Raw genomic sequence first — 16,083 nt, forward strand, 5'->3', positions numbered from 1 at the left:
AATGGTGCATTACATTGCTGTCTGAAAGTTGTGTGTAGTGAAGGAAAACATCTTCCTCTTTCTTTGCGTTTCAATTGCTTATGTTGCTCTGTTGTAAATCGCTTTGGATAGAAGTGCTAAATGCATGAATGTAAATATAAAGATATTTTACAGTATTTTTTGACTCGCTTTGCAGTGGATGTCATTTTGGATGGACTCAGTGACAGAAGACTGAACATATTCTGAAGGGGCTTGTATCTTGGAAAGGATTGTTCTAATGAGTAATGAAACAAACACTCCTACAATCAAAATGCACAAAACCTAAAGACTGGTATTGTAGAAATGATCGATTTCTTAACCATGTGATGTTTGGCAACATCCAGGACAGATGACAGTGAGCTGCTTTATGTGGAAAGTCCTTTTTTGAAATGTCTGTTTTAGTTAATCATTGTTTTCATGCAGAAGTTCCGTGTTTTGGGGTTAAAAGGAAGTAATATACATGATAAATTCTGCATTTCAGCAATAGCAGACACAGTTTCTTTACTGACTTCAAGTCTTCACTTTATGATGACCAAATTTATTTTTCTAGCTGGTAAGTGATTGTTGCTCTTAGAGAATGCTTTTTAAGAGTTTGAATGTTTGAGTGTTTTATTTGTTAACATTCCATTTGTATCTCTTTTCAGGCTTTTCTCTGGCATTGTGCCACTTTGGTAAGTTTTTTTTATTTATTTGTTGTTTCATTATTAAATATGATATTCAAAACCATGTTTAATAATACTAATAACAATAAGAATTTATCAATTATCCAAACAGCTTGTCTTTTGGGTTGTGGAAATAGTAATAATAAATATTATTATTAGTTCTGTTTTATATTGTTATTAATAATATTTGTGTAATAAATATTTGTGTAGTAATTTTTTTTTTTTTTTTTTTTCAGGACTGGCCTTCCAACTGCTATGCTACTTCACAAACTGGTCTCAGTACAGACCTGACGGTGGCAAGTATCTGCCATCTAATGTGGACCCACATCTGTGCACTCATTTAATTTATGCTTTTTCCATTATTAATCAGGAAAATCAATTGACAACCTTTGAATGGAATGATGAAACTCTCTACAAATCTTTCAATGGACTAAAGGAAAGGTATGTGATATTATCTGATGTTTTGTTTGTGAATATATTTCACATTTTTTATTTATTTTTTTTATTTTTTTTACAGTGAATAATGATACAAATATTTGTCTTGACAGAAACCCCAGCTTGAAAACTCTCTTGGCTGTTGGAGGATGGACCTTCGGCTCAGATCAGTAAGAGTCCAGCTCAAACATTGAATATTGAAGGATGTGTGTCTAGAACAGAACTGTTTATTTAATCTTCATGAGTTTTCCTGCTTTACTCTAGGTTTAGTAGCATGGTGTCCACATCAGAAAACAGGAGTACGTTTATTGAGTCCTCCATCGCATTTCTGAGGACCCATGGCTTTGATGGTCTGGATCTGGACTGGGAGTATCCTGGTGCTCGTGGAAGTCCTCCAGAAGACAAGCAGAGATTCACTCTGCTGTGTAAGGTACTTCATTATTTACAGATTTGTATTCTCTCACACAAATCAATGCTCTTTACAACAAGTTGATAACATGGTTGAATGTTGGAGTAAAAATCAATAAAGATGATAAATAATCAGAGAAAGAATGAGTATGCATGTACGCATATCCAAAAGTCCTGGTGAAAATGCTTATTTTAAATGGGTTAAAAATGGGTAACGCTACAATAAGCTTTCATTTTTTACAATTAGTTAACTACATTAGTTAACTTGAACTAAGGATGTTAATGTTAATTTCAGCAGTAAATACTACATCTGTTAACATTTCAGTTAACATCTGTGAATTAAGAAGAACATAGACATTTTATTAACTAACATTAACAAATGCTTTAAAAATGTATTGCTCGTCTAATGTATTAACCAATGTTAACAAATAATTCCTTATTGGAAAGTGTTACCTAAAACTGTAAATAAAAATAATAAAATATGAGCATAACAAAAACTTGAAAGGAAAATTAATTAAAACATTGTTTTGGATGTATTTGGTTTGTTCCTCTTTTGACAGCAGCACTTGAGCTTCATGAACTCATCAAGTTTGTGTAAAACCTGATGATCATGTTCTCCAGCATGATTGAGATGATCCAGAGGAACATCTGACCGTCTGTACAAAGAATCACATGATCAATGTCACAAATGTACTTGTTTGATTTGTTACCAGGAAATAGTGCAGAATCAGAAACATTTATTTTTGTTTAACATCATGCATATTTATTTAATGTTTTTTTTCAAAATCCTAAAGCTTTCTCCTTTTTCCAGAATTATATTAGATTTTGGATGGCAGATTTTCAATGTGTATTATAATTACATTGAGTTAAAAAATGCATTAATCCACTGCAAATATGTGACTAACAGGAACTCCAGGAAGCTTACCAGGCAGAGAGTGCCGCCACTGGACGCCCCATACTCATGCTCAGCGCTGCAGTGGCTGCTGGGAAAGGAATCATTGATGCTGCTTATGAAATTGCAGAAATGGCCAAGTATGTCTCCTGTTCACTTTTTTTTGTTCACTTTGAATCATGAAATATGTTTAATATGCTTTGGAAAGAATCTCTTAAAATGCCAATCAAATGTATAAATGGGTGATAACTATGAACTCGCTATTTCCCTTTTGTAATGCAGATATTTGGACTTCATTAATGTCATGACCTATGACTTCCATGGCTCATGGGAGACGGTAACTGGGCACAACAGTCCTCTGTACCGTGGCTCTGGAGACACTGGAGACAATATCTATTTAAATACTGTACAAAAGCCTTATATCCTACTGTAAAATTTCTGAAATACACTGCCTTGCCAAAAAAAAAAAAAGTCAAATGCCTATTGATGGAAATAACATCACAACATTTATTTCCATCAAGAGGTGCATCAATTGTTGGTCAAGATCTTGTATTGACAATGCAATAGTCAAGCACTCTGTAAAGTCTCCACCAGCACATCCCAAAGACTTTCAATATATTTAAGGTCTGGTGCCAATTCATGTGTGAAAATCATTCTTCATGCTCCCTCCAAACCATTCTTTCACAATTTTAGCCTGATGAATCTTGACATTGTCTTCCTGGAATATGGCCATGATGTGTCTTCCTACTGGTTTCATTAAGAAATGAAAAGCTAGACACTCCATCAATTAGGGTTAGAAGAACTGTTGTCAAACATACAGTATAACATGCTTGAAACATAATAATCACTACAATAATGATCAAATCATAGATTTTTATTAAGAATTTGTCTGTTTAAATACAAAAACCTTTTTTTTTTGGCTGGGCAGTGTATAACATAATTTATTAATTATACTGGAGTCATTGCAAACACCAAGCAGCTGGAAACGTGCAACAGGAAATAACTGATTCATCATGACAATGTAGGATTTTGCAATGAAATACTGGAGAGATCAAGGTGCTCCTGTGGAGAAGCTGAGGATGGGCTTTGCAACATATGGAAGAACGTTTCGTCTGGCGTCTGCAGCCAGTGGAGTTGGAGCTCCAGCTAGTGGACCTGCCTCAGCTGGACCTTTCACCGCAGAGGACGGATTCTGGTCCTATTATGAGGTCTTATCTTCAAACTATACTCATGCACTTACATCATAGCACAATATTTAATTGTGAAAAATAAGATCAGAAGAGTTATGGACTGATCATCTTCCATCAGATCTGTACTTTCCTTCAAGGAACCACCGTGCAATGGATTGATGATCAGAAAGTTCCTTATGCAACCAAGGATGGGAACTGGGTGGGATTTGACACCAAGGAAAGCTTTACGACTAAGGTGAATATGTCATAAATGTTGGAAATTACATACAATTGAATGCAGTTCTCCTGCTTTCAATAATTAAATCTGGTCTGCTACAGGTGAACTACCTGAAGGAGAACAAGTTCGGTGGAGCTTTCGTCTGGGCTCTGGATCTCGATGACTTTGCAGGACAGTTTTGTGGGCAGGGCAACTACCCTCTTATTGGGCAACTCCGTACACTTCTTGATACTGGTACAGTACATCTCATATTTATAGAAGCCTATTCCCGCCAGACAAAAAAGACAAAAAAAAACATATGTTGGTAAATCATAATTATCACGTGAAAAGTCATAATTATGAGATACTAATTTATAATTATGAGATAAACAGTCAGAATTATGACATAAATGTGTTAAAGTAGGAAATTGATAATCCTACTTATGATTTTTATCTCAATAATTTCAACTAGTTATAATTTCCATTTGTCATAATTTAGATTTTTTTATCTCATTATTATAACTATCTACTGTAGATGTCAACTTTTTGTGATTTCAATTCGAGTTCAATTTCGACTTTTGATCTAATAATTATGCCATAATTTCAACTTTGTCAGACTTAAATTTCAACTTTGTCATACTTCAATTACTCAATTTTAAATTTGTCATGACTTTTGTCATAATTTCAACTGTCATAATTTTGACATTTTATCTCATTATGACATAGCATCTCATCATTTTGACTTTTATATCGTAATTATTACTTTCTATCTAATGATTATAAAGAATAGATAATGAATATTCTGTTCTGCATCACCCTGTCACGGTTTATTTTGCGATAATAACCGACTGACTGTACATTATCCTTTATTGCACGGCTACTCCCCAAATAAAGAAATAATAAATATGTGGGCGTGAAATATTGATTTGAGTTGAAAATGGTTCATAATGCGTCAATATGAGACGCAGATAGATATGGGCCAGAAGGCGCCTCCTAGCGGTCTAACCCTAACCCTACCCCAGACCTAAACCTACCCATAACCGAACAAAGCTCTGTGCGTGTCATATTGACGCTAAAGAGTGCCATGTGCGTTGGATGTAGACGAAATGTCAAAAGCGTCAATATATGACGCCCTAGGATGAGAATGCGTTAGAAATATCAGACCACTGGATGCCATGATTAACCAGTCAGAATCCAGTATTCCAGGGAGCCGTGTAATAAACCAGATTAATAAATGGAAAATTTAAGATAAAACATCAAATTCCAATTTCCTCCTCCAGAGTTTCCATCTCTCCCTCCAAATACAACCGATGTGCTCTCTGGGACCTCAACAACAGCATCCACCACTGCTCTATCTTCTAGACCTCATGTTGTGCCGACAGCTCCCTCAGGAACAGAGTTCTGTGTAGACAAACCGACGGGGGGAATATATGCAAACCCAGCTGACCCAATGACCTTCATTCATTGTGCTAATGGCATGACCTATGTAAAGAGATGCGCTGAAGGGACCGTCTTCAATCCCAACTGCCTGTGCTGTGACTGGCCTAAGAATTAACCTCACGTTATCACGGTTTCACTATTCAGGGCCACTAGTGCCGCAATAATTTCACATTTTATCTTTAAGTATTGTGTTAATGTCTTCAAATTTAACATAGACAGTCAATGATAGAATACTACTTTCGTAAAATATTTAGTTGGGTCTAAAAAAGGGGGCACAGTCTAACTTGTCTGATTAAAACTAACCTGATTAAAAAAACAGCACTTGTCCACTTATTTTACATTAGAGTGTGACTGCACCTCAGCAGCGTGGGTGAAGGTATTCTGTGTGCAGGTTTTTACTTGCGCTTCTAAGTTCAATTAATTTATTAGAATTTAGTTTCAATTTGATTCTAGCTCTGTGTTTAATCTGATTCCAATTTTAATGTATTATAAAATTTTGACTGTTTCTAATTAGGAAATGAAGCCTAGCGCAAGTTTTGCCAGGAAGACTCAATCGTTCTCGTCACTGATTAGCTTCTCATCTATCCAATCATATCTTAATAGCCCAGTATAAAAGGGTGGTACTTACACATGTCTGAGTTCGCAGATGCTGTCGCTTCAACCACCTCCATCCTCCCCAACCACCACCAAGATGGGACCTTTCCTTCTTCCCCCCCAACACCACTATGTTGGGTCCTCCCTTCCATCCTCCCCAACACCTCCAGACGGGCTCTCCCCTCCATCCTGAAGACGTCAGGATGTCTTTTTCCTCCTTCCACCCCACCACCGAAATGATGGCCCCTTTCCTTACTTCGCAGGGGGTGGGCTGCGCCCCTGCCTTCGTCTTCAGGCAGGATATGCAGATTGCATACCCTCGGAATGCGAATTACGGATGGGGCCTACGCCAAAGAACTTGATTGTTTGCTGAGCTCTTAAATAAATGTTTATTGTCACAGTATTAATTCTCCCAAGTCTTTCTGGTAGAACTAATCATAAACACTGATTATGTATTAATTTAGGTATTTGATTATTCTAGGTATCCAATACTTTGAATTATTTGTTCATTGGGGACATGATGTCGCACAGAGTCTCATGTGGGACGGGTCTCCCCCTCGGGTGAAATCATGTTCCAGGAGGAACCGCAATACTGTCATGGTGTGGTGCAGGCAGAAGAAGATGAGGAGACAAAAGTTCAATACAAACATTTACTTATAATAATATCCAACGGGTACAGACAGGCAGAATTTTACACACACCAAAATAGGACTAACTACGAACAAGGACTGACTGAACTGAAGGAACTAAATACAAACACTGATGAACATAATTAACTGAAAACAGGTGACACAGATGATGACGATTAACAGAACAGGTGATACAGAAGAACTAATAAAGGTTGACATGGAAACAGATGAGTATCGGGAAAACAGAACAAAAGACATGTGACTAACACAAACAGAACACAACTGTGACAGTACTCCCCCCTCCCGGTAGGCGTGTCCTCGTGCCGTAGAAGACCAACTGCAGAGGGAGGGGACTCAGGAGGAGGACGAAGAGTAGGTGAGGGCAGACAAAAGGCAAGAGGTACCAGGGTGGAGCAGGCAGTGCTCACGGCCAGGGCGGAGCAGGCATAGCAATCGGCCAGGGCACAGCCGACAGAGGGAGGAGCCATGGTGGAGGCAGGGCTGACAACTCCAGGGGGGCGACTGACAGGGGCGAAACAGGAGGGAGAGGAGACCAGGGTGGAGCCGGAGAGCCGACGAGACAGGGCGATGCAGAGGATCTGGAGGGACTTGGCGACGCAGATGGCTCTAGCGACTGAAGCGCAGACGGGGACCCAGAAGGCTACGGTGGAGACGGAGTAACCGAGAACCAAGGTGGAGCTGGAGGGAGAGAAGAGCTCAACGGAGCCAGACGAGGCGAAGCCAGAGGAGGGTAGTCCCGAGGCGAGGGCAGGGCGAGGAACGATCAAGGCGAAACCGGGGGACGAGGGAGCCTGGTGGAGCTGGTGGACTGATGGGCCATGGTGGAGATGAGGGAGGCAGGAGCCACGGCGGAACCAATGGGCCGACAGGCCGCAGCGGAGTCCGGGTCAAGGAGGTCGGAGTCAGAGGCGGAGACCAGGGATCCACCGACCCTGATGCAGTGGGTGACTGGCAGACCCACGGTGACTCCACCTGTTATGACACCGTCCAGCACTGCCAGGCCTTCATCTAAAACATACTGGAGCTTCACCCCTTGACTCTTCAGGAGCTTCACGATATTGACTGCGCCATGTAAGCCATTCACCTGACATGTAACCGTATAAATAAGTGCATCAAAACAAGTGACTACAAGTCAGTTAACTTGAGACTGACCTCCTCATCATGACCCAAACCAATGTAGAAGCTTCTGCGAGGGGTGTAACCTCGTTCCAGCAGGTATTCCAGCGCCTGAAGGATCCCCTTCAAGAACAAACATTGTTACAGTTAGCTTTAGGCTGGAGTGGACTGATGTGCAATTGTTTGAATGAAGAGCGATGCAGCGTTGATTCACTGTACCATCACAGACTGTTTGTTGTTGATGGTTCCTCGTCCATAAATGAAGCCATTGAGCTCTTGAGCAGAGAAAGGAGGAACGTCCCACCCATCCGCCTCATCGGCCGGCACTACATCAATGTGAGCCAGCAGCATGTACGGCTCCAGATCAGGCTCTCTCCCAGGAACCGTGAATAAGTGGCTGTAGTTTCCCACCAACTCATGTTTGACCAGGCTGGATGATGAGAAGACCTTTGGGAAAACTGAGACAGAAACTTAAATCTTAAAGTCTTAAATAACACTACTTTAGTTTCACTCAGTACAAAACCTAATATTACTAAAAGAAAAGTAGCTACTTTCCATAAATACAGTTTAGTGCTAAACCTTCAGAAAATGCTTGTTTAATTTTTTACATTGTTTTTTTATTTATTTTATATGGGGACCCAGATCCTCTTGGGTCACTCCCAAATTGTGTGATTACATTGTTCTCGAGGAATAAGCATTGAAACACAAAAATTAAATGATTAATGAGTTTGTCAATTATATTGTATTATATTAATCATATAAAGTATTTAATATATTTAAAGTATAAAAAAATAATTACATATTAATGAAATACTAGGTTAAAAGGTCTAATAAAATTAAAATATATTTTTGGTAACTTACATTTCTCATAAATTTCAGGAAAAAAAATGAATTTGATCAATTTTGTCACAACAGCTAAATAAACAGTGTTGAATGGTTGAGCTTATCAAATGCTGTCAAATCTAAAATATGTGTCAACATTTTTTGTTTTAATTAAATTAAGTTAAGAATTACATGATTTTGTCTTGACTGTCAGTTCAGTAGACTGTAAATAATGTAATTTTAAATATTTAGTAGGCTACAGATATATTTTGTTTATTTTCTGCCACATAATAGTTTGTAAAGCATATATAATAGTTCTCACCAAAGTTTTTATGATTTAATAGCTTAAAAAAGATAATAGGGCACAATTAGCAGCAGGTTTCAGTAATCTTGCGTTGACAGCTCTGTTTGATGCTGTTGTGTAAGTTCGCATGTTGTCTCAGTCTCACCCCTCCTCAGCAGCCCGTCAAACTCCTGCAGCGCGCTCGTGTTCATATCAAGCGTGCCGCACAAGCCCTGAAAAGTGAAGCCAAAACGTCTCGATCGCCCCCCGGTGACTGGTCCTAGTATAGGTCATAAGCCCCGCCTCCCCATGTTATTCAACGGGACATGAGACCAACTAAACAATTAAATTACACTTCAAATATCTTTTTACCAAAGGTGGTTTCTTTCATTTGCTGTCGTTTTTATCACGCTGATGTTAGTTCAAGTGTCTGTTTCAAAAATAAGTTGTTTTTTAGTTAGTTACGTGATGCGGTGGTGTAACGTCATGACTGACAGCTGTGATTGACAGGTTCTCTGAGCGAAGTAGTCACTGAAGCACCAACGGACATTTTTTCGGGATCTTCGGAGGACTGAGGAGATTGTATTTACTTTATTTTAACAAGCCTCTTGACGTACTGCAATCAATTTTTAAAAAAGTGTGCAGAATCCTCTCTCCCTGAGTGCATTCTGCGAGAGTGAGGGCGTAGCATTGATTTCGCGGCTTTACTTCCTGCTCACTACTGCGCAGGTCTGGTCCCGAGATCGCTACTGCGCAGACTCAAGTTCCAATATGTCAGCGCCATATCGGGACTCTGGCGGCTTCAGTTCTCATCAATGGAAGAGAGCGAAGGGGCGTCGTCCATCTTTTTTTACAGTCTATGGTTCATATTCGTCGCAGTAAATGACACGGGAATCTATATGGCCGCTATGAAAGTGATGAAAACAAGACATTTGAAACAATTACATTACAATTACATATCGTCGCTGTCGGGCGGAAAACTCGTATGTACAAATTTTGTCAATTTCATTTTTTTTTTTTTTTCAAGTGTTGAAAATAGCTTGAGAGCAAATCTCGTAACTCCATTGGACACTTCAACTGTCTGAGTCGAATCCTCTTAACTCCACCTCTTCTTCACTCTGGGGCGGGAGCTTCCGCGGCATTTTGTCTCCTCAGGATTGAAAGTGCAACGATTAAGAAATCCTCGTCGAGCAACACGTAAAGCAAGCCTTAACTCTGATTTTATCTGTGTTAAACTATGATATCGAGTTATTGATGTATTTTAAATGTCTTATTAACTTATACGTGTGCATTGAAGTTTTAAAATGTATCTAATATAATACTTGAATTGAATTAAATGTTTTGGATACCAGCATTAAATTATTGTTTTTATTATTATTTTACTGACTCGAAGTTGGCACTGTGCATGTAAAATACCCCAAGTAGCAGATTTTATTTATGGGAGAAAAGTGCTGTCTACTGGCGCCAGTAAGCCTATCTTTGCATAACTCTGTCTGTTTTTTAGACAATAACAAGTGAAAATAGTTAGGTTAGATACATTTGTGTAGGCTTGTTTTGTTAAAAATCGATAATGCTTTAGTGCAGAAGGAAGCCCGTGAGCCACGAAGGTAAGTTTGCGTGCAGATTAGGCAAATGTCCACCTATTAGACAGCTTAGTCAGCTCATCGTTTTTTGTTCTGCCTCACTTATAGCTCTTAAACCTTTAAAATGGAGATAAAGGAAGATGTAACCACAGTCGTTAGCTTTGGTTAACTATTGAAGCCTTTTCTCTTGTCAAAAGGCTCAACGCGACCGCCGACTTTGTTTGCGTGCAGCTAGTATTTTGGTATTGCATCACTCATATCTCTTAAACGTTTAAAATGGAGTTTAGTAAGATGTATGTAACCACAATCATTAGATTTGAATAGCTCTTAAACCCTTATCTCTTGTCAAAAGGCTCAACGCGACCTCAGACTTTGATGAACACTGCTGGCAGCAGCGACGTCTGTGTCCGTACCACTCTTATCAATGACAATGTAGCTCGTATCTCCCTTCTCCCAAGTCATAAATCACGTATCTCCGATTAAACATGATTTTGGGGAAATGTTGTGTTAATGTTGGTATACAACAGTATATGATAGCAATATAATACCAACTTTAACGATACAATGTTTAATTACTCAAAAAATATGCAGTTTTTTTAATTTCCTGAAAAATAATGGTTTTGGAGATACGAGGATTCTGCCCGACAGCGACGATATGTAATATCTACAGGCAGCACCCATGTTGACAGCGCATCCCTTATCTCCATTAACTGTATCTATATGTCTACCTGATCTATTTACGTCACGTGACGAGTTGAATGTCAAACTGCGCAAAATGAGCCAATCGTCGAGATAGTTCAGCACCCTGTTGCCTCAGGGGAAAAAGCGCTGCGTCCATGCACTTTGTGAAAGTACGAGGTACTAGGAACCATAGATATCATATAAAGGCTAGATGTCTTAAGGCGGAGTCACTTCCGGCATCACCGGCGGCCATCTTAGGACAGGGCTCTGTGAATTAAGGTGAGTGAGCAGCACGCACACAAATCCTCTTATCTCGCTGAAATCTGGACGGATTTACAAACGGTTTGGTTTCTTACAAACGTTATTAACGTGGCTATAATTCTGAATGCTTAAACATTTTGAACATAATTATTCATATGTATGCAGTATCAGGGCTAGACTGGGACAGAAAATCGGCCCTGGCATTTTGGCCCAGACATGGCCCACTACATGATCATAAACACCACCCATCTTTGCATGCCCTTGAAAATGTTTTTGTTCAACTCCTATTCATAAAAACCACTAATGCCATGTAATGAGAGTTAACAGATGAAATAAGTACAAAATTGTCATTTATTAATACAATTGAACTATACTCCACAGTGATGCATCCAAAAAACAAGCTATAAAAGCTGCATTGGCATAGCAATACCAGTGTTTCTCACAGGATTTTTGGTAAAACTGTTGTGTATGGACCTCAGTCTTTCTAGGGGGGTTTGGGGGCAATTGCTCCCCCTAAGAAAATTGTGTGCATTTTAATGTTAAATTCATCAATCTGGTGCAGTTTGAGGGTTCAAAATTAAAAGCTCCAACCCATATTCAGTGTGCAAATATAACAAAGAAAAAATCAAACCGCTTTTAGTAACAGTGTCTGTCTATATTACTACATAATAATAGTTATATAATATTAATCCCATGACAGTAGCCTAATAGCCATATATTGTAAAACAAATGCACTGAAAAATAAAGAAAACTTTCATAGTTAGTTTTGTACTAATTTCTAAACTTGAAAGAGATAAGCACATGATCTTTTATTTTGACGGAAACTGCATCAAGCTTTTATTTTGGCGGAAAACATGGATAAAAACGCGTCTCATTAAACTTCTAGTAAACTTCTGTAATCGTCAACTATGCAGATGTGGAAATAATGCGTAACTGGGTAATGGGTTCCTACACTCATAGCCAAAGTGTTTTGAAAGTAGTTCTGCTTACCGCGCGCGGACTCTACACTTTCTCATCTCTCCCCTGATCCTCCTCACTATCCTCCTCACTATCCTCCTCATCAGCCACTGGAGCTGATGAAGGTCCTGCTGCTGCAGAAAACATATATATTTTGACACATTTTACAGCGTCTGCTATTTCTATTACACGCTATTTCTCTGCACATTCCATGCGTTTCTTCTCCATCTCTCAGACTATTTTGACAGATACACACTTGACACTGCACGCTAACTCAAAGCCCAAAGGGGGAGGTTTTTAAAGCTGTGATTGGGCCAGCCCAGTGTCAATCAAGAAAAGAACCAATGGGCCGCTGATCTACGCGTTTCATGGGCCGGTCTGTCAGTGGAAAAAAAACTAACGCTTACTTTTTTTTGACCAATGCATTACACCGGCACTAACCCAGCGCCGTCAATTAAACAAAACAAAACGAATGGGCCGCCGATGTACGAGTTTTATGGGCCGTTTAAAAAAAAAAAAAAAAAAGTATGAGATGTATCGGCCCAAAAAGCACGTCGGCCCACCGGGCATTTGCCCGGTATGCCAGATTACCAGTCCAGCCCTGTGCAGTATAATAGCTACATCTCTGACGTTTATAACAAACCAAACCGTTTGAAAATCGGTAGAAAATTGAGCAAGTTATGGTTATTTAAAAGTACATGCACCATGTTATGAGTGAGCGAGCACCCTGTCGTAAGATGGCCGCCGTGTGCGGATGTCGAGCTCCATTGGCCAGCAGCGCGGACGAGACATCTAGCCTTTATATGATATCTATGCTAGGAACAGACTGAACGGTAGAACCGTGTATTGATAAACCTGCCCCTCGAAGGCGAATCTCAAGAATGGCCTGTGATTGGGCGTTATCTGAATGTGAAAGTAAGCATCTTTCAGATCCATTGTAAAAAAAACAATCTCCCGGGGAAACTGCGCGAGGATTTGTTTAGTAGTTATTATTCTGAATGGCCGTCTCATGAGAGCTTTGTTCAGAAGTCTCAGATCTAAAATGGGGCGGGCGCCACCATCCTTCTTTGGTACAAGGAAGTAATGGCTGTAAAACCCTGATCGGCTCTGCATGGGGGGGGACTAATTCTATTGCCCCTTTTGCTAGTAGATTTTGTACTCCGGTGCGAAGCACGTGAGCCACGTTGCTTCTCACCGAGGTCTCGATGACCGCCTGAAACCACGGGGGTCTGCGAACGAATTGGACCTTTGTTGGACCTCGCTTTAGAATGTTCAAAACCCAGTTCGACACTCTGGGGATGGCTTGCCAGGCCTGGGCTCTTGTGGCTAGGGTTTGAATATACATTAGGGCTGGGCCGCCTAGCATGGGGGGACCTAATACCCTTGTGTTATTTTTTGTGCACATTTTCTCTTCTGGGCTGTGACAGGCCCAACACAGAGATAGAGTGACAACTGAGGGAGGGCCGCCTAGTGAAGGGGGACCGATTACCCGGGTGTTGTGTGTGTGAAACATACTTATTTTGTGCTTTATTTGGGTCGCTGTGAAAACAGTGTTTGTTTATAGGGGCATGTGCAGTGCAACGGGCTGAGGAGTTTCGCTGGCTGAGGAGGCGGCGTGCTCTCGTGACGGTTCGAGGCAGAGCTGGAGCGCTTAGGCAGGAAGTGTTTCATAGCTTGTGAAGACTTCTGTGCCTCGTGAATCTCTCAGAAAACCCTATCACAGCCGGTCCAAAGAGACCGGTGCTGGAGATAGGTGAGTCGAGGAAAGCCGTTTTATCCACCTCTTTGATGTCCGTTTAAGGTTCAGCCAAAGGTGGCACTTGAGCACGGTGAGGTTAGCCATACCTCTGCCGATCGCTTGGGCGGTAGCCTTTGTAGCTTGCAGCGCTAGGTCTGTGGCGCTGAGCAGGTCACGGAACGCCTCAGGGTTCGAGCCAGACTGGTCCATTGTCTGGAGAAGCTTGGCCTGAAACAACTGCAACACCGCCATGGTGTGCAGAGCCAATGCAGCCTGACCGGAAGCAGAGAAGGCGCGTCCAGCTAGGGCTGAAGTGTTTCTGCAGGGCTTTGAGGGGTGTACCGCTCTAGATCTCCAGCCAACAGCAGTGGGCGGGCATAGATGGGTGGCGACTGCTTCCTCGAGCGGTGGCAGCTTCTCATTACCTTTTTCCGCTGTGCCGTCAACAGAGTATGACGCACGCCATGACTTAGTGAGTTCATCGTGGACCTCAGGGAAAAAAGTGCCTGAGTGAAAAGGACCTGCGAAGGAGACTGAGATGGAGAAAGCGAGGCACGCGGGGACGTTGCCGGCGTGGGCTCGCTTGTTTCCATGTGCTCGGGCTGCGGCACTTCTTCTTCCGCGGCTGAAGTAATGCCGGAAAGGGAAGTACAGGAGGAGCGATGTCACTAGGGATGTCCCGATCCGATCACGTGATCGGAAATCGGGCCCGATCGCGTGTTTTCAGACTCGATCGGAATCGGACGTTACCTCCCGATCAGGACTCGGATATATATGTATTTATATTCTCATTATTTTTTAACACCTCTATTATGCGGTGACACAGAGTTACGCCGGTTTCACACTGCACGCGTTAGCAGAGCATAAGCAGCGCAGGAGCAGTGCGTATGGTGAGCAGGAGCAGGACACGCGCGTTTTGCTTTCATACTGGCAGCGTTTGTCACGCGCGGCTGAACCGTGGGTTGTGTACAGACAGAGTCTATAATGGATAAGTTGGCATTGCTTTTTTTCGTTTTCAAATACATTTAAGAGAAAAGACTTGTCAAGAAGCTTATTTTATTAATCATTTCATTTATATAACTTTTGGTTCATCTTTGTTTTTATTGTTATGGCAACAAGTTTGTTTTTGGACATTTGTTTTCTTTTTAAATTGCTGTTGGTCATTTGATTGACTGTTTAAAACACAATAGATATCATCAATGCACTTTTTGGATAAAACTGCGGTGTATTTTGGCCATGATCAATGTATTGTCACTTTAATTCAGCAAAAGCGGCGCAGCAAAAATAGACTCGGCGGCGAAACGATCACGGCACTCCTGCTCTGCTCTGCTACGCACTGCCGCGCCACCTCTGCGCGCGGTGTGAATGCTCTAAAGCCTGGTTTAATCTGTTAACATGGGCGGCGAAAAAAATACGCGCTGCACGCTCTGTTTTAACAGTGCAGTGTGAAACCGGCGTAAAAGTTAGGAGTGCAGTTCCTAAAAGCACATTACTGGCTTTGCAAACACTGTGGCACTTTTATTTTTTATTTGTTTACATGCCTACCGGATATTTTAAGTTGAGGTGCTATTTGTTTATATATTAGACTTTTTTTTAATATTTACTGTTGCACTACAGTCCAAAAGTGAAGAATTTATTTATTACTTGATTGTTCAAGCTACCTCACAGAAGTGCTCTGTTTGTTAACAGAGTTGTTGAATGTTAAAATAAGGTAAATTAAATAAAAAATAAGGAACATCCTGGATCTGTTTTTTTCGCTCTTCTTTATTCTTTTTTTTTGCATTATAGAAGTATCGGATCGGGACTCGGTATCGGCAGATACTTAAAATCAAATGACTCGGACTCGGACTCGAGGGCAAAAAAACCTGATCGGGACATCCCTAGATGTCACCATCTCGAAAGAGAGCTAGCCGCGTCCGCAGCGTCGAGATGGTAGAGAGTGCAGCTTCAGCGTGGGCGGGTCCCAGGCACGTGGTGCACTTTGTGTGCCCATCTTCTTCGTGTAGACGTGATCCGCATGAGGTGCATGAGCGAGGTATTTGGAACAACGCTCGCTAATTTTTCTCTTTTATGAAAAGTGTTGCAGCGGCGAACACATCAGTAGCAGTAAAGGATATAAGCATTTTCTCATTTTCACTGTGCAGCTGCACTGCGTTT

At 41.0% G+C, this 16,083-nt stretch overlaps 2 protein-coding genes across 2 annotated transcripts; one reads left to right on the forward strand and one right to left on the reverse strand.

The window, feature by feature from the left end:
* Positions 1 to 327: 327 nt before the first annotated feature.
* On the forward strand, positions 328 to 6,238 carry LOC311073401 (acidic mammalian chitinase-like). The gene is made up of 11 exons (XM_084099133.1): positions 328 to 571; positions 663 to 689; positions 917 to 1,121; positions 1,229 to 1,285; positions 1,380 to 1,545; positions 2,431 to 2,555; positions 2,698 to 2,821; positions 3,441 to 3,623; positions 3,724 to 3,840; positions 3,924 to 4,056; positions 5,082 to 6,238. The coding sequence occupies exons 1-11, from the start codon at positions 436 to 438 to the stop codon at positions 5,354 to 5,356; spliced, it is 1,548 nt and encodes a 515-aa protein (XP_083955259.1). The 5' UTR covers positions 328 to 435; the 3' UTR covers positions 5,357 to 6,238.
* Positions 6,239 to 7,096: 858 nt separating this feature from the next.
* Positions 7,097 to 9,065, reverse strand: LOC311073404 (N-fatty-acyl-amino acid synthase/hydrolase PM20D1.2-like). The gene is made up of 4 exons (XM_084099140.1): positions 8,873 to 9,065; positions 7,821 to 8,059; positions 7,638 to 7,724; positions 7,097 to 7,569 (listed from the first exon to the last, which is right to left on the reverse strand). The coding sequence occupies exons 1-4, from the start codon at positions 8,916 to 8,918 to the stop codon at positions 7,249 to 7,251; spliced, it is 693 nt and encodes a 230-aa protein (XP_083955266.1). The 5' UTR covers positions 8,919 to 9,065; the 3' UTR covers positions 7,097 to 7,248.
* Positions 9,066 to 16,083: the final 7,018 nt, after the last annotated feature.

Source organism: Abramis brama, assembly GCF_963993115.1.
Source record: "Abramis brama genome assembly, chromosome: 22".
In the NCBI taxonomy this organism is placed as follows: domain Eukaryota; kingdom Metazoa; phylum Chordata; class Actinopteri; order Cypriniformes; family Leuciscidae; genus Abramis; species Abramis brama.

Bases quoted from the DNA above. Each gene is read 5' to 3' on its own strand.
- LOC311073401 (XM_084099133.1), top strand. From the start codon at position 436: ATGCAGAAGTTCCGTGTTTTGGGGTTAAAAGGAAGTAATATACATGAT. The intron at 3,624-3,723 runs GTCTTATCTTCA...ATCTTCCATCAG, and splicing joins GATTCTGGTCCTATTATGAG to ATCTGTACTTTCCTTCAAGG. The intron at 4,057-5,081 runs GTACAGTACATC...TTCCTCCTCCAG, and splicing joins CCGTACACTTCTTGATACTG to AGTTTCCATCTCTCCCTCCA.
- LOC311073404 (XM_084099140.1), bottom strand. From the start codon at position 8,918: ATGAACACGAGCGCGCTGCAGGAGTTTGACGGGCTGCTGAGGAGGG. The intron at 7,725-7,820 runs GTACAGTGAATC...TTGTTCTTGAAG, and splicing joins ACAACAAACAGTCTGTGATG to GGGATCCTTCAGGCGCTGGA. The intron at 7,570-7,637 runs GTCAGTCTCAAG...GTTACATGTCAG, and splicing joins GTTTGGGTCATGATGAGGAG to GTGAATGGCTTACATGGCGC.